General features: G+C 40.7%; 2 protein-coding genes across 7 annotated transcripts in view; one reads left to right on the plus strand and one right to left on the minus strand.

The window, feature by feature from the left end:
• LOC131674440 (inactive rhomboid protein 1) overlaps window positions 1–22,236 on the minus strand; it is a 52,930-nt gene extending 30,694 nt beyond the window's left edge. The window contains exons 1-2 of one of the 4 annotated variants that reach the window (XM_058953132.1): window positions 20,926–22,236; window positions 13,316–13,550 (exon numbers count right to left, since the gene is read on the minus strand). The gene's annotated coding sequence lies outside the window, so the exon portion shown is untranslated. Of the gene's footprint in view, window positions 1–13,315; window positions 13,565–20,925 lie in introns of all 4 variants that reach the window. The other 3 variants (XM_058953131.1, XM_058953129.1, XM_058953130.1) reach the window with 3 other exon arrangements.
• A 1,525-nt stretch (window positions 22,237–23,761) lies between these two features.
• LOC131674441 (facilitated trehalose transporter Tret1-like) lies at window positions 23,762–26,136 on the plus strand. Of its 3 annotated transcripts, none has more exons than XM_058953135.1 (6): window positions 23,762–24,097; window positions 24,156–24,338; window positions 24,491–24,687; window positions 24,923–25,229; window positions 25,288–25,702; window positions 25,782–26,136. In XM_058953135.1, the coding sequence occupies exons 1-6, from the start codon at window positions 24,043–24,045 to the stop codon at window positions 25,861–25,863; spliced, it is 1,239 nt and encodes a 412-aa protein (XP_058809118.1). In that variant the 5' UTR covers window positions 23,762–24,042; the 3' UTR covers window positions 25,864–26,136. The 3 variants fall into 3 exon arrangements, with proteins under 3 accessions (XP_058809118.1, XP_058809117.1, XP_058809116.1); XM_058953134.1 differs by having other exon boundaries at window positions 25,288–25,455; window positions 25,522–26,136; XM_058953133.1 differs by having other exon boundaries at window positions 25,288–26,136.
• The last annotated feature ends 398 nt before the right edge of the window (window positions 26,137–26,534 follow it).

A 26,534-nucleotide genomic window follows, 5' to 3' on the forward strand; every position in this document is an offset into this window, starting at 1 on the left:
GCGAGATTAGAGCAGTAGCAGTAGCGTGATGAACTCCCTCGAAAAATAAAAAAAACACGATCGTTGACGAAGCATGTCAAAGCAAATCGACCTTGAAATTATATAAAAAAAGGTACATGACGTGCACGATTTGCTTTATTTCAATGCGCAAATTATTATTATTCGGCTCGCATTGATGAAAGTTCTCATCGAAGCTCTGAAAGCAAATGCTTATCCCAAACTATTCATTCGTTGACGTTTCGAAACTTGGATAGCAAATCGTCGGTGAATGCCGAAATACACCAATTCATGAATTCATCCACGAGCCTTTGATCGATTGTAATGCCAAAGAAAAAAAGAATAATAATAAAAATAAAAGAAATTAGGCGAAACTATACAGTCGGTACTGGCGAGGCTAATCGTTAGAATTATTCATGATGAGCCCCAACGGCCTCGTTACCGAGTTCTTGTGCCGCGCAATGGCCCTCAACTACGAGCTCTATACACGCAGTAAAACGCAGCCTCTGTGACTGAGAGAGATGTGGACGAGATTCTTTTACGGCCCGAGCTTTTATCTATGGAAATCGCCAAGGCGAATTTCCACCGGTAATATTTCCAGATTTATAGCGACACTGTGCCGCGGCTCATACGCGCATTTTTCTGAAGATTTCAGTTTCGCGAGAATCTAAGTTGGAATTCCTAGCTTGTTTTCGTTGTCTGCTTAAACAACGAGTGTTACTCTTTCGTGCACAATGTCCTTCTGATACGAAAGACGGAGACTTTTTTTTCACTGAAAACTACCTACTTTCCATCAATGCAGAAAGCTTTAGTTGAAAAAAGGCAAATCCTGCAACTGAACTTTGACGTTATTTACCCCCGTACACCTATTCAATCGATTTTCTAATTAACGAGTTGCAGAAAAAAAGGATAAAAAACAATCCGCTTGAAACTCGTCGGAAAGACGTATTTTGACCGATAACCGGCGAAGTTTCGTTGGGGCGCACGTTTAACGAAGCCAACTCTCCTCTAGCCGTCCACTTAAACAATGACGGTTCGACAAATTACAGGAGCAGCGTGCGATCGTTAAATTTCCAACGTCGAAATTTCGCGCCACGGTTTATCGCTGTCCCCTACTTACTTTTCGGGGTAGACAAAGACTCGCGCGCCGAATGATTATTAGAAAGAGATCCAAACTCCGAGGAGCTTTAATTAATTAACCGCAATTTACTAACCTGCGATTTTGCGCATTCAAATGTCGTAGTTCAAAGAAAAGGAATTACAGTTTGATATGTCGAGAACGAAATGCTGATCGCAATTTTAAGTTGAGTCGTAACAGTATTTAATTCGTTAAAATAACGACAACGCGAACAATTTTTGCTAACTGGGTAGCATCGAAAAGTAGTTTGAGCTTTTGAATCTTCAGTGTTTTGAATACTTTACGAACTCTAACAGTTAGGTTTTTGTTGTATAACAGTGGAGCCCTACGAAACGGCTGACTCGACATAATTAAATAGAAGATCAATGTTGCACGAAATCCATTCGTTTTTCAAATAAATTCCGCAATAACGTGCTTGCATACACAGTCTATTGTAAATAGAATTGCTTTCGAATAACACGCATTGGTCAGCCCTTTATGGTAGTATTTAACAAAATTCACATCGAATATTTACCGTCGACGTAAAATTGAACTACGATATTATCGCTGCGATAACAATGATTAATATCTATACCGAAAACGCATTGTTCCCTTTCGTCACAAATAAAATGAACCCTAACGAAAAGTCAATATGTCCTTCGCGACAATATGCGTTACAAGCTGTGATTTCGTTTCCTCTCAAAGCACACAATGTAAAATTCATGCCTTTGAAATATCACCGAGGTCCTCGACATCACATTCGAAAAATGTAAGTATACTCAGATATCTGCAAAGCCCATAAATTCCCAATAATCCGCGAGAATGAGAATATTATCGGGAAGCTTGATACGAAGAATACGATTAAAAACCAAAATCATTCGCAGCAGCTTGAAATTTGCCGTGAACGATAATATAATATAAATTAAATCCATTTTCGTCGATGGCGGCACGCGGTTGGCGAAAGAGAAAAGCGATCGATATTATACCGTTGGATAGTCGACCTTACTGCCAATAACGCGACCATTTATAAAGCAGATAAAATCGTCGCATTACCGCTAGAGGGAGAGAATTGTGTCGCTTTTACGGGGGTGGGAGAAGAATTATGCGCAGCCCGTTTACGACTCTAAGGAAGCGCCCACGGCGAGCTTCGCGAATTATATTCCGTCTGTTGTGTTTTGTTCTTTTCGTTTGCTCGATAAACATGAAAAAAACAAAAACTCAGAGAAGATTTATCGAGTACGTAACATTTTTATGACTTTTCTTAAACATACAGAATTAATGTTTACAGAAGTCTTTGAACATGCTGGTGTAATATTCATGATTTCTTTTTAAATGCAGAAGCTAAAAGTGGACTTGAAAAAAAGGTTTGGTAAATTTTGTCCGTCAAATCTCTGAACGTGTAAGGATTTTGTTCGATTTTACTATAAATATACAGTTCGTCACACCAAGTGATTTGTTTAATATTCAAAAAGGCGACACTTTGACTCCGCTATTTTGAGTTATGTGATACGTCAGATTAAGATCTGGCAACCTCAATGACGGTTGCATATTAAGCTTAGTTAGAATCCACATAAATTTAGCAAAGTATTTTTGATCCACAGCTTCATCCAGATGAAGAATTAAAATGGGATGCAATCCAGCTTTCTTAAAAAAACGATGGCCAGAAAAGTTAAGGCAGTTTATTCGCGATCTTATTGGCTGCAAGATAGTCACGTGATCAGATGTTATGCGATAGTACATGTGTGTTGTGTAAACTTATGAAAGATTACTGCAGATTTTTGTAGATGATTAAAATTTCAAAAAGTGTATTATATAGTTGACATAAATTTGATACGAATTTATTGATTTAACCATACTAATTTCAAAATAAACAATACAATTGTGAACGTCTACCGAAATATGTTATTTACAGTAGTACAAAATGTTTTTAAAACTTAAATTACATTTTTTATCTTGCTTTTAAAACTTTTTGATGATTGATCCACTCAGAACTTCGGATGATGAAAACATAAAACTTTATTGATAGCATTTTTACATCATGAGTCCGTCTATAAAAGCAAATTTATTTACGAATAAACAACAAGGTCGGCTATATCTCATATCAAATCATGAAAATATTTAACAAATATTGAATTTTCAATTTCAATAAAAGTTTCGATATTCGTGCATTAAAGTGAATGAGAAGAAAAGACGAAAAAGACGAGCGCGCGAAACGATAGTATGGAGAAAGGACGTTGCATTATTAAAATTAATAAGCTAGAGATGTTTTTAACATGAGAAATATATTTTATTTTACCTAAAAGTTTTTCTTATTTTAAAGAAATTGTTATTTAAATTCGTACAACAGTAGTACGAGAATACGTGATTTTGTAGAACTATCTTGAATCACGAACTCGTACGAAAAAGAATAGTCATCATGAGTTTTAAGAAATATCCCTATTGACAACGAGAATTTATTGTAACATAGAACAAGCTTTTTCGTTTCTTCTTGCGAAGTGAAGTAATGCAACTGTCGTTTCGCGAAAAATGTTCAGATTACACCTTTACATCGTAATCTTCAGAAGAGCGTAAATAAAATTTGACTATCGCGACATAAACAGAAACTTTACGAAGAAGAGCAAGAAAAAGCATTATCGCGCAAGGATATTTCATGATTCATGGGCGCCGTAAGAAACTCACACGTTGTCGTAAATACTGACGATGAGAAAGTTTCCCCCCTCCCCCCCCGTCTCTCTCTTTATTACTTTCTGCGCTAATGGAGATATTAGAAAAGTCACACGCAAAACTAGGTCAGAATGGCGCTTTTCCCCTTTCCTTTTTCGAAAAATGCGAATCGCACCTAGGCCGAAAGCTAATGAAGCTCGCTTTCGTTTAACTCGCCTGGCAGCCTGTCATTTGTCGGTTAGTTGCAGGCGATGCTCGTCTTTATTACTCCTCGGCTCGCTGACTCGTCCATACGCTTCAGCGAAAAGTGAAAGAAGTACGGTAGAGTCGCACGAATGCGTACTGATCGAAGAAAGAACACCCCGCGTTCGGCTGATCAACCGACTCTGGCGTGATGGATCTATTTTTCAAAAGAGAAAGCTTCGCGCTCTCGCGAACGCGATTTCTTTTTTTTTTTTTTGTTCATCCCTTTTTCACGCGGCGTTAATCTTCGTAATAGCAGCAGCTGCACGTTCAAAGGCTTGGCAGAAAAAAAGGCGAACATTTCCGCGCCGATCGCAGTTTCCGGATGCGCGCTACACGGATACAGAGGATAACGATCGATAACACAGGAAGTGCAACAAGAGAGAGAGAGAGAGAGAATGTGGGTCATATTCAGGCTGGCATCAAGCGCTTCACTTACGTATTTACGTTGCTCTCGCCCGCGTGAGCTCGCAGCCCCGATTACTTCTTTCCCTTCTTCTTTCGTTTGTTTGTCTTGCGAGAACGAGCTGTAGCTCATCGCTGCGGCTCCCCTGTTCTCGCGTGCATCTTCACTGCAGCTGAACGCGAGATATATTGGATCTATCGAGTACAATTTTAGCTGCAAGCTTTTGAAGTGACGCGGGGAGGGCCGACTCGTCACCGTTTTGTCAGCTGGAACCAAAACCAGCCAACGCCCCCACTTGTTTGCCGCGTTTCGCCAGCGTGCTATGCCGATCTCTCGCAGATTTTTGTCGGAAAAGGGACGTGCGTAATCCTAAAATGCTAATTGATAATACTGATAACCAACTACCGCTCAACTTGTGATATATTTAACAGAACAGTTTGCATTCAAGAGGAAGCATTCGTCTCGTTGCAGTATATAACTATCGCATGATCGGGTAATAAAAGGTCAACTCAAGGCTCAGCGCAACTTACAACTGAGACGGAAATAACAACGTTTTAGAATAATGGGAGGAAAATGTATTTTATAATTACATGTATTCTTAAGTAGGTTAATGGAATTAAAGCCAGATGAAGTACGTTGATAATTAAATTAAGAGCATAAAAGTTTATTTTCATGAAATAGGAATTCAATAAGTCGCTATGCAATTTTGCAACTACGAATCAATATATTCATTACAAAAAGCGAGATGCACCGAGGGAAATCGTTCAAGTGACAATGCATCCGCGAGCAGTGGGAATTATTTTTTCGCGAGCATGAGAATTATTATTACGCAGAGATGAAAAAATACTGCGTCATTGGTTTTGTGAAAACAGTAATTTAGCTGACTTATCAACGAGTTACTTCACTGTGCGTTTTCGTGCGCAACAGCGCCAGCTATTCTCACTTTACCGAGTGAATCAGTCCGTAGCTTTATCGTTAAAATTGAAGGAGCTTTGCTATTTTTAGACTGTAATCTCAAATCAGGCGTTTGACAGTGAACATAATTTGCGCATAAAAAATTTCGCACTTACGTTTGCAGAGAACCGTTTGGAAATCAAATGGATACCCAATTGGTTCTCGACACTAAAGGGAATGCTTGCCAAATTCATCGTACTCTCAATCAATAAACGTTCATTCTACCTCTTAACTCGCGCATACAGCGGATTAATCGATCGATCGTCATGATCCAGTTATACAGTTAATTTATGGCATAAGAAAAACGCCAAGTTTTAATTTACGAGATTTCTTGCAAAGCTAAAGTTCGCTTTCATACACACAATTAGTAACGGCAACATACACGCGATCATTTTTCGCGCTGTATGTACGATGTAATCATTGTTTCTTCAAAGTGGCACAACTAAATGCATTTACTTTTCTTGGAAAGATTTCAGTTGTAAATCCTCAACCGCACACCATCAGTAGGATCATTTAACCATCAGCATAATGATTTATTCATCGCTGACGAGTTAGATCCGCGGAATTTGCATGGATTCGTTTGTCACGGTAATTGATAAATTACAAAAGCATTCGATAAAGATTAAAAGGAGAAAGGACGAATTGCTGGCACGTTAGCTGCTGCGAATGACGGGGTCAACGGTAGTTTATTGTATCGGGGCGACAAGCACAACAGAAGGTCATCGGGAATGCGCTCTCGAAGAAAACAACGAATTCAATTCAAATTCTAGCCTGTCAATATCGGTCGATACTGACCATAGCTCGCGCTCACTATAATCCTCGTAACGCGCCATAGCACGGCCCTCCATATCGATTATCTAGTGCACAGACGACAGCGCGAGCACTTGCTGCACCTGACAACCCATTCCGACGAGGATTACCAACGAGCTTAAAAATAACTACTTGTCTGTCCGTTCCCCGCCCGCGGGCGACGGTCGGAAGGGGGACTAGGCACGCGCGCGCCGAGGAAACGTCGATCTGTGCTTTTTTTTCTTCTCTCGCTGCGGCGCTCGACTGTACGCGGCCGCGACAGATGACCAGGGATCGCGCTCCGATGATCTTTTACGCCGTCGCTGTCGAGACGCCCTGGCGATGATTCAAGGGACTTGCCGTGAGCAATTAGGCTCGAGAGCGCGCGACTTCTCGGCAAGGAGACCGACGCGGCGCGCCTCTGATATTCACAGCTGGAAGCAGCGTGCGTCTGCAGGTACGTAAGATGTCTGACTGGAAACGCGCTGCTTCCACTTGGAAACAAAACCGCCGCGAGTAGCAGCAGTCCACTGCACGATCAATATGTCTCTCTTTCGCGGCGGCGCTGCGTTGCCGAGTCTCCACAAATTAATCGTTTATAGCGGAGAATCGTTATTAATGTATGAGCGATTGCACGTGAAAAGGTGCCTGCGCTCAAGCAACTTTGATTGAATTTTCATATTGCATGCATTCTCTTGGTTTTTCGCTTTTACGAGATATTAAAAACTTAATACTTGGATCCATCACGTGGTCGTCACGCCCTTTTAGCATTATTAGAAAATTGTACCATGAAAAAAGAACAGGGATCTTTGTTTATCTTTTTCTTCGGAATTTAATAAAACGTGAAAACCGATAACGTTAAGACTTCAAATTCAACTTCTACCAAATAAATTACATTGTCAACCGCGTTTTAGTCAATTTTCTGCTAGGAATTTCAAGCTTTGCTAAGCTTTCAAAACTACATAACAGCGCATGAAAAATCAGAGCTAATGAAATTGCAAAGCTGGCACGTTCAGTGGAGTTTGTATTTTCAAAGCTATGCAAGGATTGAAATTGCGAGCACAAGTTCGACCTAGACATGATTCCCGACATATTTTCACCTGCAGAATCCGAATTTGCATTCACAGCGATTTGCCAATTTTTGTTGAATTTAACGAAAAAAAAAAGAAATGAAAAATCATATTTTTGTTAAAATTGTGCTGCGTAGTGATAAATTATTCGTAGGTATTCAGCACTCGATACAAGAGGATGCACTAAAACAATCCGGTGAAGCGACAATATAACGAACCTTTCGTAGAAATCATGATGCGTCTGTTTAATTAGAGTAACAGTGAAGATCCAATGGTAAGTAAACAAGGCAGTTTACCGTGTCTCACACATTGCTGTTTGTTATCTGTGGATGACCACGATGCACGCGTATTTGATCAACCGTATTGTGTGTTCTGACAATGTAAGCTCAATATGTGTTGTATGAAAATTGAGCATTAACTCCGAAGAATAATCTCGCAGATGAAAATCTTGGGGGAAGGATTCAGAGTGGATTTTGCTTTTTAAAACGCATACGCAGCGGCAGTAGACGATCGATATGAACGAGCTTGCGCTCCAAACAATTTGGCGTCTCGCGCGATATTACAGCCTCTCTCGCGCTCGGTGTAATCAAGACTCGTTTCTTCCTTTTTTTTCACTTTCGATTTGATTATAATTCGGGAAAATAAATAAAAATTGACATTAGCCTCGTGAATCCTCGAGTTAACGAGACTCTCATGTAAAGAGGCGTAAACTAAAGGGTATTTCCCTCTGGAAGTATGGTCATTTTAGTCTCCGGTACTCGAGAGGGGTTTGTCGTTAATGGGCCAATAGGAGTTTTGCGCGTACGTACAACGAATGCATAATTCGCCCGAGTGTTGTGCAAATGTTTTCCAGCTACCGTCGTCGTCGTCGTCGTCGTCGTCGCCGCCGCCGTGCATTTCGGAACTAATTGAATGAGCTATACTCAGAGAGGGCGTTGCTGTTTTCACTTCGGACATACGACTTGGCTGCTCGTGTATTGTGTGACTTTGAAATCGAGTTCATAACTCGGCACTCGTCCAAAATTTATGGACTTTCATTGTTGATGTGATTATTAGATTTAGTATGAATACCTATTTTATTCGATTCTCTACTTTGATTCCTAATTGAATTTAAAAAATGCAGACTTTGAGATTCGATGACTCCACCGATTTTTTAATAAAAGGTGCCATTAAAAATGTAGAAACGCCAGTTCTCGTAGTTTTTTTGTGCAATTGCGATTTTTAAATAACCCATCTCTTACATAAATGCCTCTGCATTAACTATTATAATTCTATCCGCTTCAATAAAACTAACTTGCTCGCAAAATAGATGAATCGATATCAGCTTGGTTCGCAGCGTTGCATTTCACTTGGAGAGAGAGAGAGAGAGAGAGAGAGAGAGAGAAGAGTAAAAGATACATTTCGTGATAAGCATCAAAAGAAAATGTCATAACGTTCCACGTCATTTAGCACTGCCTGCAGCGGCGTCCAGTCGAGCGCGCAACAGTCCAATATCGTTTCACACCCTCGTCGACGTAGCTGCACAATAATCCAGGATAATGATGAAAAAAAAAAATCCGAGCCAGTTGTCGCTTCTTCGGCCGGCTGTCTCGATTACAAAACAAAAGTATCTTTTCAACGCGAGACGCAATCGTTTTTTGGATGTTCAATCATCCCTGAAAATCACGTTGGCCCCGAGGAGATTGAATGGCAAGCTTTCAAATACTCCAGGGCTATCTTATCGCGTGTATAATTCAACTTCCCGGTAGAGAATCGGACGAGTTATAATTTGATGAAAAGCTGAGTCAACAACGGACTGCTGTCCTTCGAGTAGATGTCTGGGTTTAAAGACTTGATGCGTGAAAAAGTGAACAATCGATGTAGACCTCTGAGAACGGACGAGTCGACTCAGAGCCCATCTTTCCTCCTCCGAGCATTCTCGAGAAGCGTATAATGATCCCTTCGGTAACTACACCATTCGGCAATACAACAAACGCACAGAGGAGTGTTTGATGAGCTAAAGGAAGCGCCATCTAGGCAGAGGGAGTAAAGCGCGCGCACGAGTCGCTGGTATCGATCGCTTGCGCCAGCCGCGCGCACTGCGCCGAGAGAGAGAGAGAGAGACTGGAGCTGCTTGCTCTTCTCTACTTGCATGGACGTGTGTATATTCCTCGGGCTCTTGTCTCCATTAGGCAAATGAATTCAAAGCCTCTAATCCGCTCGGAGACGCGAAAGAGACTTTATTTATTTACTTTGCTTGCGTTACGCCGAGGCATACTATTAGCCGCGTGGAGGCGTGGACGCGTGGACGCCAGACAGATAGTTGGCACTTTGGGGAAGCTTGCGCCTGTAAACCACAACGTGCGTAACTTGCCGAGCGAACGAAATCCGAAGAAGCTGCTCTCTGGGAAGGCGCGGAAAGGAGAGAAAGACGAGTTTCAGTTTCTCTCACGCGCTTTATTGTACCAAAGTCTTGGGCGTGCGAGAGAGAGAGAGAGAGAGAGAGAGAGAGAGAGAGAGAGAGAGAGAGAGAGAGAGGGCAAAGTTATTAGGTTGAGTGCGCGCGGTGGCGTTCGCTGGCTTGCGATCGATAGTCAATTTGAGCTCTTGTGTGTGTTTTACGAGTGCGTTTCTAATTAAGCGAACGCCTCTGTACACACGACCGAGCAGCGCTTTCTTCCACGGCAGACCCGCCGCGCGGGAGCTTCGACCGGAAATGGGCATCGCATTTTACTTGCATTATCGAGCTTTGAAAATCGATCCGGGAGCGCGATTTCTGCAGTTGCCAAGCAGCCGTATATAGGATTTTCCGCACTGCGCGTGTCCTACCCGTAGAGGACTGATCAAAAAGGGATTTCTCACGATTGGAAGATCGACTTGGAAGTGAATACCGCGACCGGAATGCGACTTTTTATGTGAAAAACTGTTCGCTCGAATAAACAAGCCACATCACTAACAAGCACGTATATATGATAACAGCTCTGCATTTTAAGGGGCACAAGAAGAGCTCGTAGGCTATTGTTATCGGGCTGGTCTTATCGAGATAATTGCGGAGAGCTTCCGCCGCGATTAATTGTTATCAAACACGCTGGAGGAGGGCAGGCAGTAGGACGTCTAAACAAGCCACTGAGTAAAGACGCTGAGTGGATAAGCATCGGCCCTATAACGACGATAGTTTTCGGAGAAATATACAACCCAACGAGAGAGAAGTTGTTACTTTACACTGCAAACGAAGAACTGTGCAAATGATTTGGGGCTGACTATTTTAAATGGGCTTACCTGGACTTTAGATAACTTACGGGGAATCAGTTTGATTATTTTTGCTTGCGCATCCTGAAATTCATCCGATAGATAGAACGCACAATGCATCGCTGTTGTAACGAATCAATTGAGTAATCCATTGAGTTAATGAAAATTCATCGGATTAAGCCCCTTTGCCAATCGAGATTTACAACCAATTCTTTTCCATCTCAATGCATTAATAATGCGTTTATTGATTTTACTCTCAATTTCGCGAAGTCGTACGTAACGAAATTAAACATGAAAGGATTTCGTGCGTATGTATGTAGCGACGCGATATTATAGCTACAACGTAATTAAAACTTAGGAATACGATGAAAATATATGTTTTAAATAGAAACTTTTTCATCGCGAGCAATAAATAACAATTTTCGTCGCTCGCGTCGATAAGTCGACAAATATCCTAATATTTTTCGAAAAGTCGCTGCGAACCTGCCAACGGCGCGGCGACTTTCATTCAATAAATAACGAAGAGGAACGCTGGGGGAATATAGTCGCGTACATAGCAAAACTACGACTATTTGTATTGACAACTCGGAAATGACGCTATACTGATTTATCGCTCACGAAGAATTCACCGCGCGGTTCGATCTGCCGAAAACGACAGACTGTTTGCTCTTCCAATAAATTGCCGATTAGCGAAACTCTGATTATTCGTTCAATTAGCGTTATACATTGTTAACTGCGTTCATCCGCGATTTGCCACGTATGCGCTTTTTATCAAATAAGGCTACCAGCGAAATTCATGTTGTACACATTATTACCGCTCCCTCATTTTTTTTTTTCAACTTGTCCACCCTCGTCGTCCAATCTTCGCATTCTTGACGAATAAATGATGTCTTGACAGATTCGATTTTTTTTTATTAGACGCGACTGGTCGCAGCAAAACACGTAATGACGGACACCAAACAATAGAAGAGTAACTCGATCTGGCGACTGACGGTTGTTCCCTTCGGACGAAACAACTAACTTAATTAAACATCAAGACAGATAAAGCTATCAAATTCAGAATACCGTAATAGCCGATAAAAGGATGCTTTTCAATCCTCCGTGACATTCTGAAATTCGACAGGCTGATCATTATCCGCGTTGGCAAATAATAATTAACGAAAGTCAATGTTTGACAAAGTGATATTTTACGGCAAGTCAAGAGAGTATGATATTTCGCGCGAAGGTGGAGGTTACACACTCTGGAAACTTTGCTACCAAGACAAGAGAAGCGCACACACCGACATACGCACACGCTAATCAATAGTGCAGCTTAGCTCGAGACTACGGTATCAATCTACTTGCGATAGAACGTTTATAGAGAGCTGCAGCTACGCAAGATATACGATGAATACTAAGTATTACGCATAAACGTCAGCTCGTATCTCCTTTTCAATTATTCCGCACTGCACGCGAAAACTCGCTGAAAATGACTTTCGTCGCAGGGGATATAGACATATATCAGGCGCACGAGACCCCGGGGCGATTTCGAGATGCTTATTCATCGGTGCTTCTTTCCCTTTTTCAGCTACGAGTTCCTCTTGCGCTCGGCCGCCCGAGTAATTTCGAAGGCGGAAGCTCATTTTTCACACTACACGCGGGCATCTGTTACGCGCGAGGGGCGCCGATCTATTCATCGGCGAATGCGCGAGGACGGCCGTCTTTCTAATTTTCCGACGATCATTTTCGACGTCTCGAAGCGACGCACAGAAACAGAGAGGATGGAAGTTGATACAAACAAAGAACAAAAGAACGGCTGTGGAATACTAAACAAGAAGGGGAAGAGGAAGAAGGTGTAACGCGCGATAACAATGCGAATAACTGCAAGAGAGTGAGAGAAAAGTCGTGCTGGAAAATTAACTTTGATTTAATTTGGGGGGGGGGGGGGTGGTATTAGAGCGTCGAGAAAGTTGGCTGCTCGAGGAAGAAATAAGGATTTTAAAACGAGATCAAAAGTCCGTTATCCAAGCGCGACAAAGCTCTAGCTCGCTCTCTTTCTCTCTCCGAGCGCTTGAATATGAAAGAGGAACTTGTAAAACAGAAGGAACGCTCGATCGAATTGGGTCGCCTTCGAACTAGGCCGTAGCTCAAGCTTTAGCCGGTCTTTGGCGCATGTGTGTGTACGTGTTGAAATTTATAGATGGCGGCCGATACGCTCCCAAGCGTTTGTAATTTTCCTTATCAGTGTATGCTCGATTGACTGACTTGACGAAAAACAAGAGATGCGCAGTCGCGCAGGGCGCGATTCCGTTGCAAACTTTCGAGAAGTTACTGTATTCGTCGTTTTTGTGCTGTCTCGGATTGATGCAGACGAACTTTTTACCTGACCAGTACGGATCGACTTCCGTGGAAAAAAGGAAGCTGAAGGTGTGCTTCCGTTCGTATTTATCATTTTTTTACTCGTCACTTCGGGCCCTTTCTGCAGGATTAACACATTTTTTTAATTTATCTTACACAAAAATGAATTTCGACAAAGATTGCGCAAGGACTTCCTTTGCCGAGGAAGGTGAATTTTCGAACAACAATTTTGGTAGCTGAAAACAAAAGCAGCTTTATGTACTTATAAAATGAGTTGAAAACAACCCGGAAAGTTCATACAGAAATTTAATCAGAGTTTTAAAAGTCTAAGTAAAATAAAGATGTTGTGAATAAATGTAACATTTTAACGAGAAACTTAGAAACTTTCCGAAAGTCACGCTCAAAAAAGTTCTTTCTCGCTGAAAACTTGGCTTGACACATCCAGCGATCGTTAGCGCGGAAATCGCAAGCTCGCCATCGGCGATGTTCGCGAAAGAGAGCGTAATCTACCTGTTCTGCTGTTCGTCGGCGCCGGCAGAGTTGAAAGCCGCCGTGCGCTGTGCCTTTCGGTGTGCTGCTGTGGCTCACCGGGCGTCGGGCCTTATTTGGCCCTTCACCTCCTCGTCGGTCAGCCTCAACGTGGCCTCGAGCTCGCTGCCACTACTGCCTCCGGGATCTAAGCAGCTAGTACTACTTCCCTTCGCATCTTGCGAACGACACCTCGACTGCCTCTGCATTCCTCAGCCTGCAAATTCGTGCCTGTTATTTTTTTATTTTATTTTTCATTTTCCTTATTTTTCGAATGAGTGAATGGGATGATAGGGTAAACTGAGCGAGGCGTTGCAATCACACTTTTTCAACGTGGTACAACGAACGCGAATAACTAATTTTCTCTTCATTTTGTGAAATAAAAATGGCGCAAAAGCACGTACACGGATTTAAGTGATTAAATGCTGTGATACCGTTTGATGCCTATACCAGAAGCTTATTCGCGTAGCTTTCATTTGATTTTCAATATTTTGCGAATGTTTTTTTAAAAATGCCATCAGATGCTTTTTATGTTTCAACTATTATTTGCGAAATACATCGAGCGAAGTAAAAGATTAACAGTGATTATACAAATTTTAAAACACGCAAAATAATTCGTTGCAATCACGCATTTGCTAACAAGTAAAATAATTAAACTCGTTTCTCAGTCATATTACGATTATTAACGATGCTCTATACCCGTCATAATATTAAACGTAGATTTATGCAAAAAATCGAGCTGTATAATACCTCTCAAGCTAGATATAAAATTTATCTCCATCAAATACCTCGGCGGCGCTGTAATAAATATCTTCCGCGTCGTAACAACTGTCGTGTTGCGTGATATGCGTAAACACGGCAGTTTTCTATACGAGCTTGTACTAAAACTCAACAAAATTAGAGAAGAGAGAGGGGGAGAGAAAGGGACAATTGAAACGTACATTTCTGACAAAAATTATTCGTTTGGTCAAACTTCAAGGTTATGTCACCCCCGTAGACAAATTATCGTGACCTTATTTGAATTCTGCGCTTGATTTTCTTTTATTTCGAATGCACGACTTGTTTAACCGAAATAAGAACGGATAACGCATGTATATACAGTACAACTTTTGGCCGAAACTCAAGGTTATTACGACTGGAGGATGATTAAATTAAAGCAGCTTGTTTCTTTTGTCGAAGTAATAGAGATAAAAGGAAAATCCACTTATGGATCGCGTATATTTCGGTGTAATGCAAGATTGAAAAAGTCATTGTCAAAACGCGAGGGTATAAGCAATTCTAGAAACAATGTCGCCTAGGAAATGGATATTTAAATTGGAATACTTGAATTGCCAGATTATATACCAGATTGAAGCGCGTGTCTTATTACCCGGACATGCAATCGAGATATATAAAAAAAATCCGCTCAGCATCCCAAAAACTCACGCAACGCAAGATACCGCGTTAATACCTGCTGGGAAGGAAAAAGGAAAGAAGGAATTTTGCATGACGCGAGCTCCTTCTCTCTCGCGTTATTTTTTTTTTTTTTTTCAATAACGCACGAAATTGACCGCAGCTTCGTTATCGTCAAGACGATTGCTCATACGGCGAAGGTAAAATAGATTGAGGCAGTGCAAACTCAAACATGCGCTCGGTCACGCACGTGCATCACACGCGAGCGTATTGCACGGCATACATACGGGGCTTTGAATTTTTCAGGCGCCTCGTTGTCTTCTACATTACTTTTCCACGGCTACAATTGCACCTTGCTTCTTTCTCGCGATCGTTGCTCATGCTTTTAACTTAATGCTTGGGCAAACGTTATTAAGCCGGAGTGCATTGTAAACCGCCGGATTCTCTAGTTGACCTACGAGTGCTATGAAAATAACATTTTAAAAGTCGGGTAATCGAATAACTCTATTGGCAAGTGACGAGAGGTGAACGAGGCTACCGAGTTAATACACGAACACGCATGCAAGCGGTCTTATTCGTCTCTGAACACGTCGAAGCAATGCACAATCGGCCTCTGATGAAATTAAATACCCTACTTATTCTTCTCTTCTCATCTTTTTGCAAACGAGCCAACGCCTCGACTACAGGATAAGAATATACTGATTGGTCATATATACCAATTAGGATCTGCAATGGGGAAAACCTACAAGTCCTTTGGATAGGGGCGCGATAAGAAGCCTTGCTTAGTACGAGTATGGATAACAAACGAAGCTTCTCTTTCTCTTAAGGCAGCTTGCTACTTCGAAAAAGATGTGTAATTCAATACCGAGTCGATTTATGCCATGTTATCGTTTCAATCTCAAGTTTTCGAATTTCACTCGGACGATTAATAAATTTAATTTATTTTTAAATAATTATCCGAACATTTACGGATAAGCCACCCTCCGAGTTCGCGTTCAGAGAAGCTCAAAATACATAAAATGCACGTGGATGGAACTCCCAAAAGTTACCCCCATGGGCCATGAAACCCTCCGTTGGCTCCTAGACTAAATTTGCCTATATTTCAGTACGAAATTATACTGCTCGTGTAATGTTATTATACGTTCTGGGAATATAAATACCTCTAGTTTATATCGGATGATGAATTAGAGTAGCGATGAGAAAATAAACACGATAATAACAAAATCCACATTATATCTATACACACTGCAGACATTTTATTTGCATGATTCTAGATATTGAAGATACGTAAAAATGGTATGTTATTTTGAAATTTTATAAAATGGAAAATATTCTTAAACCAGCGTATATAATGGATCAACATTTTTTTACTTTACGATGACAAAAGTGGATAAGCCGAAGAAGTTTAGTCACCATCTGTCTCCTATAGAAGCGTCATATCTGTATCCCTATTGACTTTTTTCTTGCCCTCTTCATTCGCTCGTTAGTCGTGGGCAATGGCAATATAACTTTGAAAGTTAGCTATATTTACGACTGAGTTTCGCATTTTTATCGCCGAACAAAAAAAAACTAGAGCAAACGATTTTTGGATGATCACGTTAGTGGTACTGGAAATAGTTAGTTATTAATTAATTGAAGAGATGTGAGAAATTCTTTATGAAAGGCAAATATGACAATTTAAAAAAGTAAGAAGACCAGTAAGAATTATTTTACTGTTCACAAATTGTACCGTTTTGTAAAAGTTGTGCTAATAAGTAAACTTGTTTTGTATTCGAGTACTAGCAATAACTGTTGATGTTTTTTGTTATAAATTCCAGAATCTTGATTGTAGGGCATGTTCTTAGTCGTTGTTTGTACGTTAAAATTTACTTGCCATTCTGGAATCTGAGAGTAAAAGAAAATTTTTCGAAACTCATTTACATTGTTCAAATTTGCACTCGAATTTAAATAGAGGACTTTTTCAATAGATTCAACATATCATTCTTGAAAACAAGCTTTTCCATTTCTTGACAAAATTCAAAAAGCTCATTTGAAAAGCAAAAATGTGCTCTACTCTAGTTTAAGAGAATTCACCAAAATTCAAATGATCTTCGAAAAATTCTTTTCGGTTTACTTAGATTCTAATAGAAATTAAATGTTCTATAACTGCCAGTTTCGTGACTAAAACTAAAACCTCTAACCCTCGCGGCCGTAGCACACGTCTCTTGATTCGCGCTTGTCGAATTTCAAACGTGATTAACGTCACGTTCCGCGCGCTCACACAACTAGAGACAACCATACGTGTTAAACCGCTGATTTTCGAGAGTGGACTCGCCGCGTAATCAATATACCTCATACTACGAAAACACCTCGAAATATCCGTGAATTACATCAAATTTTTTCTTTCAATTTTAATCACGCATTCAGAGCAAAACATTGTTTTTTAATACTGCCACAAGTTGGTAAAAGCACGAGATATTAGCAAGTGAGAAACATAAATTCGGTTATTTACCAGTGAATCAATTTGACCCGTTTACCGACCGATACGCTCAATAACGTTTTGTTGAACGGAATATCAAATGAAAAAGTTCGTTTTGACCATATGACCTCATCTAGCAATGTATAAAATCATGTCATTTATTTGAAAAAGAAAAAAAGATTATTGAAAATTCGATTGAAAATTCAATTTCACGTGCTCTATATTTCAATATTATTATACACTAATGAAATATCGCTTTGTAACGTTGCCTCATAAAACAACATTTTACGATTATTTTTATGGAACCTCAAAGATAATATTCCAATAAAATAACGCTCAACATTAAACCGTAACGATGGAAATTTCAACACAGCGTAATAATGACACAGTCGAGATGCCTGAAAGCCACGAGAAAGTGTCTCAATTTGATCAGTCGGCAATTTGTCGCGTCTTTAGATATCAATCAGGGCCAACTGTCCTTCGTGCATTGAGGCTTGGACCTAACATGCGCGGGAAGAGCAGAGGGGACACGACCATGCGGTTCAATTTCAACAGTAAATTGCGGACTTCCCATTGCTGCTCCTATCTCTCTCTCTCTCCCTCGCTACCTCTCTCTCTCTCTCTCTCTCTCTCTCTCTCTCTCTCTCTCTCTCGATGCTGGAATATTCATTTTCATCTAGTAACAGTGAATTTTCACGTTACTATACCACCGCACGAATCCCGCAAAATTCGATGGGGTGAGAGAGGGGAAGGGCAGGGATTCGAGTACGCTATAATGCCAGAATCGATTATTTGATTGCTGTATTGTATCGATTTGATGCACACTATATATTAAGAATCCTCTAACTTCTATATGGAGCATAAAAAATATATTGAGCCATAGGTCGACTTTTTGCGCTATGTGATTGGAATCAAATTGCGATTTGAAAAAATTATCACTCTTATATTTATAAATCGATTCTGTAGCTTATTCGATGTAATAACATCGGTGAGACTATAAAACTACATCGTTATCATGTGGAACGAAAGCACATTAATTCCTCGTGTGACGTTAGAAAATTAATGAATAATCTATTTCATTCGTTCAAATAATCCTTGTAAAAACTTGATAATTGATCAAATAATCTTAGTGGCAGCTTATAGTTTAGGGGTTCAAATAATCTCGAAAAACACTTTTAAATTTTGAACAATGTAACAAATAACATCTCAGTGAAAGAAACTTAATTGAACTGACTATAAATGAATCGGAATGAGTTTTTTATATACATTTGATTACATTTTATTTACAACAATAGAAGCTTTGATTTATTTCTATAGCTTTTAAATGCAGTACGCGAAAGTATAAACTAGAGACTTTTCTTTGTACGTCAGTCAATTTTCGTTTATCGATTTCTTAGAGCAGGAACAAATGTGTTTTATTTCTCTTATAATGTTCTATTCAGTTGGCAACAAATGCTTCTATATACGAATAGATATACTTTTTTAATATCGGAAGTAGTCAACTTATATGTAAAGTGATTCCATTAGTATTAGTAGTACTAATAACGAGTTGAATTTCTTTTTTAATTAATACTCTAGATTTTCTATAGTTACATTTCTTAACTCAAATATCAGTTAGTGGCGATATATATATATATATATATATATATATATATATATATAACAGCTCCCATCACAATTGCAAATTAACTTTGATAATCCATTACTTGGGAATGAATCCATTACTCGATTATGAAATAGTTAAATATTTATTTCGTGCTGTACTAGATGTTAAGCATAAAAATGGAATTATTAGAATACCGTTACGTTGAATTCTATGTCACTTGTAGTTAAATTTAAACTCATTGCATGCTCATCTGCAGATACTAGGACGCAGTCAATCGTTCGAATACAAACAAAATAAAGCATCTGTCCAAGAAGATTATTTCAATCAATTATCATCGGACAGAGACGAAAACATAAGAAGATGATTTCATAAGTGCGATTACGTGCAAGTCGATCTTTTATAATGCGTTTTCTGAGTCACGAATGTAGGGTGTTATTCTAAACTATATCGACAAAGTGTCCATTGAGTATTTATTCAGCGAATTCAATTCGCTGTCATCTGTAATACTTCTCAGCTATAAATAATGTTTAGTTGTAAGATATTTTCGAATGACAAAGATGAAAAATCAATTTATTAATTTCCGGAAATGTGCATTGGTCTGAACCAGTTCTGAATTGTAAATAAAGACAAAAACGACAATACACCGTTACACTAGAAATCGCATCAAACCTTTGAGAATATACGTATGTACAAACCGGCTTGTCATCCGCCCACTCTGAAGTGCAAAAGAATATCCAAATTTATAAAGATCCGGAAAATTTCCTTTGCTCTGCTGCGCCATGCTTCTGCAATCGATATCGCGATTCGCGGATTGAAAGGCGCGTACGAAATTTCGCCAAGAGTCTCAGCTCCCTTTGTACGCGATTTTGCATTCCACTCGCTCGCATGCCTATAATGCGAATCAATGCCTCTAGCTTGCACAGTATGCATTTCGATCGTATCCTTGCGATTCTCCCCCCCCCCTAACTTTTATGAAATTCAATTGTAACAACAACGTAGAACATCAGATCTCTCACGCTCGGTAAAACGAATTTTATTTTGCTTCGTTTTGAAATGTCAATCGGCTGAATAATTTGTACGTTTGGTTAATCTATACGCCACATATACATATATTACTATCAATATTCATTTCGTTTTGGCTTCGCAGAATATATAGAAAGCTTTTGCATCGAGGGACGAGGCAGAGAGATGTTAACCCAGTTGTTCAACCGCACGGCAAATGATATTCACTCGGCAAAAACGAATGCATTTCGCATACAGTCTAATACTCTGTGTATTCGTATCCTATGGATACATTTTTTTTAATTATGTGATTCTTTTTTTTCGTGTATTTCAACGTCAACCCGATTTAAAATAACCGTTCGATTCGAAGTTTTATGACGAACCCTTTAGGTGATCGCTAAAAATGTCTTTGAATATTATTTTTTCCGTCCTTCGATAGCAACTACGAATGAAATCTGATAAAAAATATTTAAATAAAAAAGTTGTAATCTTCGAAATTTGCAAAAAAACGAGCATAAAATCGACTATAAAAAAAACTCTCGTAAATGATATTCCGTATCAATGTTGTTACTCTCACATGAATGCGTTATCATCAAAGAGATTTCGCGAATATCGATTCGTTTTTAATATCATCAACATGGCCCAATCATTACCAGTTCTAGCCATAAATAATGCGTATTACTAAAAAAACTAATAGATCAATGAATATGCAAAACGCATGACTACCAAAGTATCTAAACCTAGTCTTCAATCGAAGTTTCTTATGAACGAAAACAAAGAAAAGAAAAAAGAAAACAATATCTGTCTTCTTTCCCGTAATACAGTATGTCGAAGGCACTTTCGTCGATATGTCTAAGTTCGTAGGAAAAATGACGTTTGTAAGCTCCTCCTCCGCTTGTTCTCTCTCTCTCTCTCTCTCTCTCTCTCTCTCTCTCTCTCTCTCTCTCTCTCTCTCTTTCGTCTAAAGAGGCCGAATGCGCACGGAGAGATGACTTCTTTCTATCTCGGTATATGAGGTCAGGTTTGTCTATTTACACGCTCAAGCTACGTGCATGAAGCTGACGGACAAGCCGAGGAAGCGGAAAAAGGGACGACATTGGTGAACAGCGGAAAGAGGGCAAAACGTAAACTCACTCGCAGATAATGATTGGCTACTCGTACTCCACATGCACACAGCCTGACGATGCGCGAACGATCCTCTCGTCGCTGAAATAACACACTTCTCCGAAATCAATGCTCACTCTCACTTAGCACCCCCGAAAGGACGAAAGAAACAAACAAACATGGCAAAGCGCTAGCGGATCATCCGGTAGCGGCGGTGCCGGGGCAACGGCACTGGCACCCTGCGACGATGGCCATGATGTCGTCGCGCACTGCACAAAATGGTGGACGGCACTCCCTTGGTGCGCGTGCACCCAAAGAGGCAGCGAGGGAGCGCGCTCGGCAGCTTTTCGACTCGTCCACGCGCGCGCCGGGCTGTTCCCCGTCGAGCCGAACACGCGCACAAAGAAGGGGATGCGAATGTCCGCTGCCGTCGACCGCCTCCAACAACAGTCCTCTCCCTCTCCTCGTCTCTCGCAGCAGGGCAAGCAAGACGCACTCGCGCACCTAGATCACGCACTTGTGTACCAGCAGTGGCCCCCTGCGAAATGCGCCGCTCGCGTGGGACGCCCTCGTCGTCGCTGTTGTCTCGCCGTGCAGTGTGCACTACGACGCTTCGTGGTTAGCGCAGCGGCGGCGGCGGCAGTAGCAGCGGCGACGCTCGCAGCCGCTCGCCTTGCTCACCGACGACCTGCCGCTCATCGCTGTTCCTCTCGAGATCACGTCGCACGGGCGCGCGCGAGCAGCTCGTGACGCTCGGTTTCGCAGAAAAACAACAAAGATGCGACACGGCAGCGCGCACACACAAGAGCTATCGAGGAGTCGCCGACGCCGTGGTCGCCGTCAGGCAGGGGGGTCGGAAGCCTCTCTCTCTCTTGCTCTCCGTGCTCTCGCTCCGAATACAGGCTGTTACAGGGGGACGATGTCAGGGGACTGCGCGCTTGTAACCATTTCGATCGCAGCGCCGCCTATTCGCAACTCTCTAGCGAACCTCTCTCTCCCCCTTCGGCTCGCCGTCCGGATCTCTTCTCGCACGGACGCGTCTACGTGAAAAAGCAAGACTTGCGTCAGATTTTCTTTATCTTTCGCGAGATGCACCGGCTCTTCGTCCTTCTCCGGTGGCTGTCCGCCCGGCCGTGCACAGTTTCCCGCTTGTCGTCATCGACGAGAGTCGAGTCGCGCGTGTGCCAGGGGCGAAACTCTCAACGTTGATCGCTGTGTGTTTCGCGTCCACGGCGCGGCTTTGCGCTTGCGCAGCGACCGTGAGGGGGCGGGGGTGACGATCACGTCTATTCCACGCGCGCACGCGAGGTGCCATCTCTTGTGGCACGTCTGACCAACACTTGACTACTTTCACTTACCCCCCGACAAGCTGCGCGTTGTTGTGCACGCACTTTGCACTTACCGACCACTGATTGAGATTTCTTGTGGTGGCTATTGTTACACTGATTGCTTGTTGTTACGAATGATTGATCGTTAAATGCGAGCTTTTGATTAATCGTTCGTGGTTTAATTTGTATTCGGCGGTCACTATTGATTCTCTCAACGCGCGCCACTCGGTCAAGGATACTTTTGAAGTTCGGAAAGAGATGTTGTTGGATACAAGCAGTTGCACAAAACCGCTATTTAAATTTGTAAATGCATCCTATTGATGATCCTATTGACACGAACAAGCGTATTAATTAAAAATAATAATAATAACAATAAAATGTTTATAATATAAATAAATTGTTTATACAAAAATTTTTTGCTATCCGGGAAGTATGTTGGTTATTTAATTATCAATAATTCTGTTAGCTTAGCCATAAATTCATGCTGTAGATTCTTACAGCAGATTGCTATTAATTTCGGCGTTGAAACTTTAGGGAAGGTTCTTTACTGCGAAATAGCTTTGGTGATAATTTGTGCGGTCTGGAAATTCTCCTAAGTCTCTCCCTTGACACTTAACGCTCAATTCTTTCCATGCAGAGATCGCTAGAACCGTTTAATACCAGTTCCAACGATTCGAGATTTTGGGATCGTGCAAAAAAAACTTCGGTAAAATTGTTTGAGCCAAAATACATACATTTCTTGAGAAATTTCATTTTCCAATGTTTGAAGTTTTTATTTCTGAAAAGGGTTTTAAATTATTATATTAAATAAATTCACATAATCCTCGCAGTTGATATGAATACTCAAAGTGTTGACGAGTTCATTCTCAGCTAAACTTTGAAACATCGGCATTGATTAAAGTTTCTTACGTAGCATACATCAGAGTAGTAAGAAACGTGCAAACACAGATGCGCGAGAAGAAGAAAAACGTAATAATTGGTTTTAAAAATTTTCCATGTCATTCAATCCACGATAAGGCGTCGCTTTAATCAAACTAAACAGTCGTGTCTATGTGTTGCAACCGTGTATATATATATTTGTTCAGGAAAAACTTGATTGTCCTCTTTGCCTTCTCTGAGCGCTAATTAAAATTCATAATTATGTGCGAAATAAGAAATAGAGAATATTTCGTTATTTGATACTTGCAAATTTTGTTTTTAAAGTTGTAAAATGCCTAAAATATCCTCATGCTACTCTCATCAAGTTAACTCATAAATATCATATGCTAATGACCTGTATCTTCCCTTTCTCACTGTCTCTCTCTTTCTCGCTCGTACGTTCGTTTGATTATTTTCGCAGATATCTTTTGTTTAATGTGTTCTTAAAACCCGTGAGCTTCTTAATTAATACTATAACAAAGAGTGTTTGGACTAAAATGTTACAATTTATCGTTTGCAAAGAATAATTGAAAGACGAAGAATTTTCAGAAGCATAAATTTGTCCAAATAGAAATTTCCGCCCCGGCAATAAGTAGCGCGATACCTTTCGATAACGAAACTTCGTCAGTACATTTTGTCAGATTTCTCAACGGTAAAAATACGCATCTTGTAAGACGTACGAGCAATGTTTACTCAAGCTGTCATTGATATTCTTGAGACTCGGCTCGAGAGATCAAACTCATTAAACGAATTCGTATCTTACCGATTGTTCGTAAGACACACCCCCCACCTCTCAAGAAAAACAAATTATTACTCAGCAATCAAAAGACTAGTAGGCTTGATAAGAAACTACGATATAGCGAATAGATGCTAGCGATTGGTAGTCAATCGTCTCACAGAAATGATGCAAGCCAAGAAGAAAGTACTCTGGTCGCAGCATCTTGCCAGCGGCACGCGTGAGTTTTTATTTTTTTCGCCTTTCTTCTTCTTCTATCATCGTATTGCAATTCACAGTGAGCATCGTGTTGTTCACCGTTGGTTTGGGCAATGGGTGGTCGTCGCCCTACTTGGCTAAATTGTCCATGATGGACAATATCGATGGTATACCTAGAGCTAGCGACGACGAACTCTTGTGGGTCGCGTCCCTCATGAACATTGGTAGGATTTTCGGTGCTGTCGCTGGTGCTGTCGCTCAAGGTCTGTATATTTTTTATCTTTCGAGAAATCCATACATCGCGAAGAAACGATAGAAATTACGTAACGCATATTCGTTCAACAATTGAACTATCCCAGTCCATAATATTCCTAGTCGCGTGGTTCAAACACTGAAAAATTCAATGATATTTCAGATACAATTGGTCGCAAAATGGGTTTATTCTTCTGCGGCTTCCCGATGCTAAGCGGTTGGATCTGCATAGCAATGGCAACGAGCGTCCACTGGTTATACGCAGCCCGAATACTCTGTGGCTTTTCAATGGGTATCGTGTGGACAACCATGTCGCATTACCTGGCCGAAATAGCCGACCCCCAGATCCGTGGCTCACTGGCGAGCATAACAATGTCTCTTTTACGAACGAGCCCCCGTTTGGTCAAAGAAAAACCTGTCCTTTTATTTGCTTGTCTTATCGTCGCGCTCGCGCTCGCTCGAGCTCCCGAATCGCTGATAACGTCTTAATTACACGCTCGCGTGCGCGACTTTGCACATCTTCTTCGACCTGCGTGAGCTTCGTATCGAGCCTCTAATTTACATGAAAAAAAAATATATCTCAATACTTACACAGGTATTATGGAACATAACCGTGCAATCTGTCGGTATATTCGTGGGCAATCTTATGGGACCGTACATGTCGATGAAACTATTCGCCTACATCAGTATATTCGCTACGTTAATGTTCCTCGTGTTGTTCCCACTGATACCTGACTCGCCACATCGACACCTGAAGATGGGTAATCTCGACAAAGCCGAGGAGTCCCTCAAGTGGTTCCGTAGGAAGCAAGATGTCAAGCAGGAACTTAATGAGATCAAAGATTACCTCAGCAAGTCTGATGCATCGTTTAAGGAAAAATTGGATGAGTTTCGTCAAAAACGTGAGTTTTGCCAAAAGTAAATTCGAAGCTGAAATACCGCTTGTATAACTATTTTCAGAAAGCCTGAAGAATTTCGGTCTGATGTTCCTGATGAACGTGTTTCTGTACTTCTGCGCGTTCAATGTGATCAACAATTACATGGAGATAATCGTGAGTGCTAGTCGAGTGACGATAATAGCTCCGAGTACGCTAGTTTCCATAAACGGTTTCTTCGCCATAATATCAGGTCTGGTAGCGACTTTTCTAGTTGATAGTTTCGGTCGTCGATTTTTACTCATAGTCTCGAGTCTAGGAATGGCCATGTCGCTCACAAGTCTTGGCATTCACTTTATGTTACTCAAGTGTCACTATGATCCCGTGTCGCTCAACTTATTACCGTGCATTTGTCTAACCGGATATACGCTGTCTTATTCGGCCGGCATGGGCTGCATACCGAGTACATTGGTTGGCGAGCTCTTCTCACCGAATCTCAAGTCAGTCGCCAGCTTGATGTTTAGTGGCACTGCGGCTCTATTCTCGACGCTCTCTACCATCACTTTTCTGCCATTGCAGAATCTCATTGGACCGAGTTATCTGTACTGGTTTTATTCGGCTGGCATTTATGCTTCCTCTGCGTATTACTACTTCTGTTTGACTGAGACTAAAGGCCAGAGCTTGCAGAGTATTCAGATTAGACAGAAGAAGGAAGCCGAAAGTTGAAAAAATATCATTACAAGCTGTGAGCACTGCTAAAATAAGAGACATTTTTACGAGTAATGACAACGAATATCATTTTTTTGTTAGCCAGATATACAATGAAATTCGGTTGCCGGTTTTTATGAGAATATAAACAGAAACTTCTACCCAATTTAGTTAATGTAACATTATGTATGAAAAACTGTTAAAAATTAGAGTATTTTATTAACAAGACTGAAATTCTGTAAATATACTGTATTTTTGATAATTTTTATGATGAAAAAAAATGTATTTAGCTAATTCAATAAATGTGTTATTTCTATTTTCAAATACTAACATTGATTGCGGTGTCTCGCGTACAAATGGAACACAGCAATACAACAATGTGAAAAGAATAGTAAAAAAGAACAGTAAAAAAAGTTACTAGATTTCATACAAAAATTATACACTATCATTACCTTTTAAAGTGTTTCGTGCAAAGTAATTGCCAACAAGCAAAACGAAAATTTGAACGCGAAGAAAAAAAAATATTCCTCCAGACAACTGGACAATTGATGTTTGGCTTTATTCGAGCTGATCGAAGTTCATTGCAAGCGTGTAAGATTTCATCATTTTATACGTAGCTTCGCT

Source organism: Phymastichus coffea, unplaced genomic scaffold, assembly GCF_024137745.1.
Source record: "Phymastichus coffea isolate CEN01 unplaced genomic scaffold, Cenicafe_Pcof_1.1 PCOF00243, whole genome shotgun sequence".
NCBI lineage: Eukaryota > Metazoa > Arthropoda > Insecta > Hymenoptera > Eulophidae > Phymastichus > Phymastichus coffea.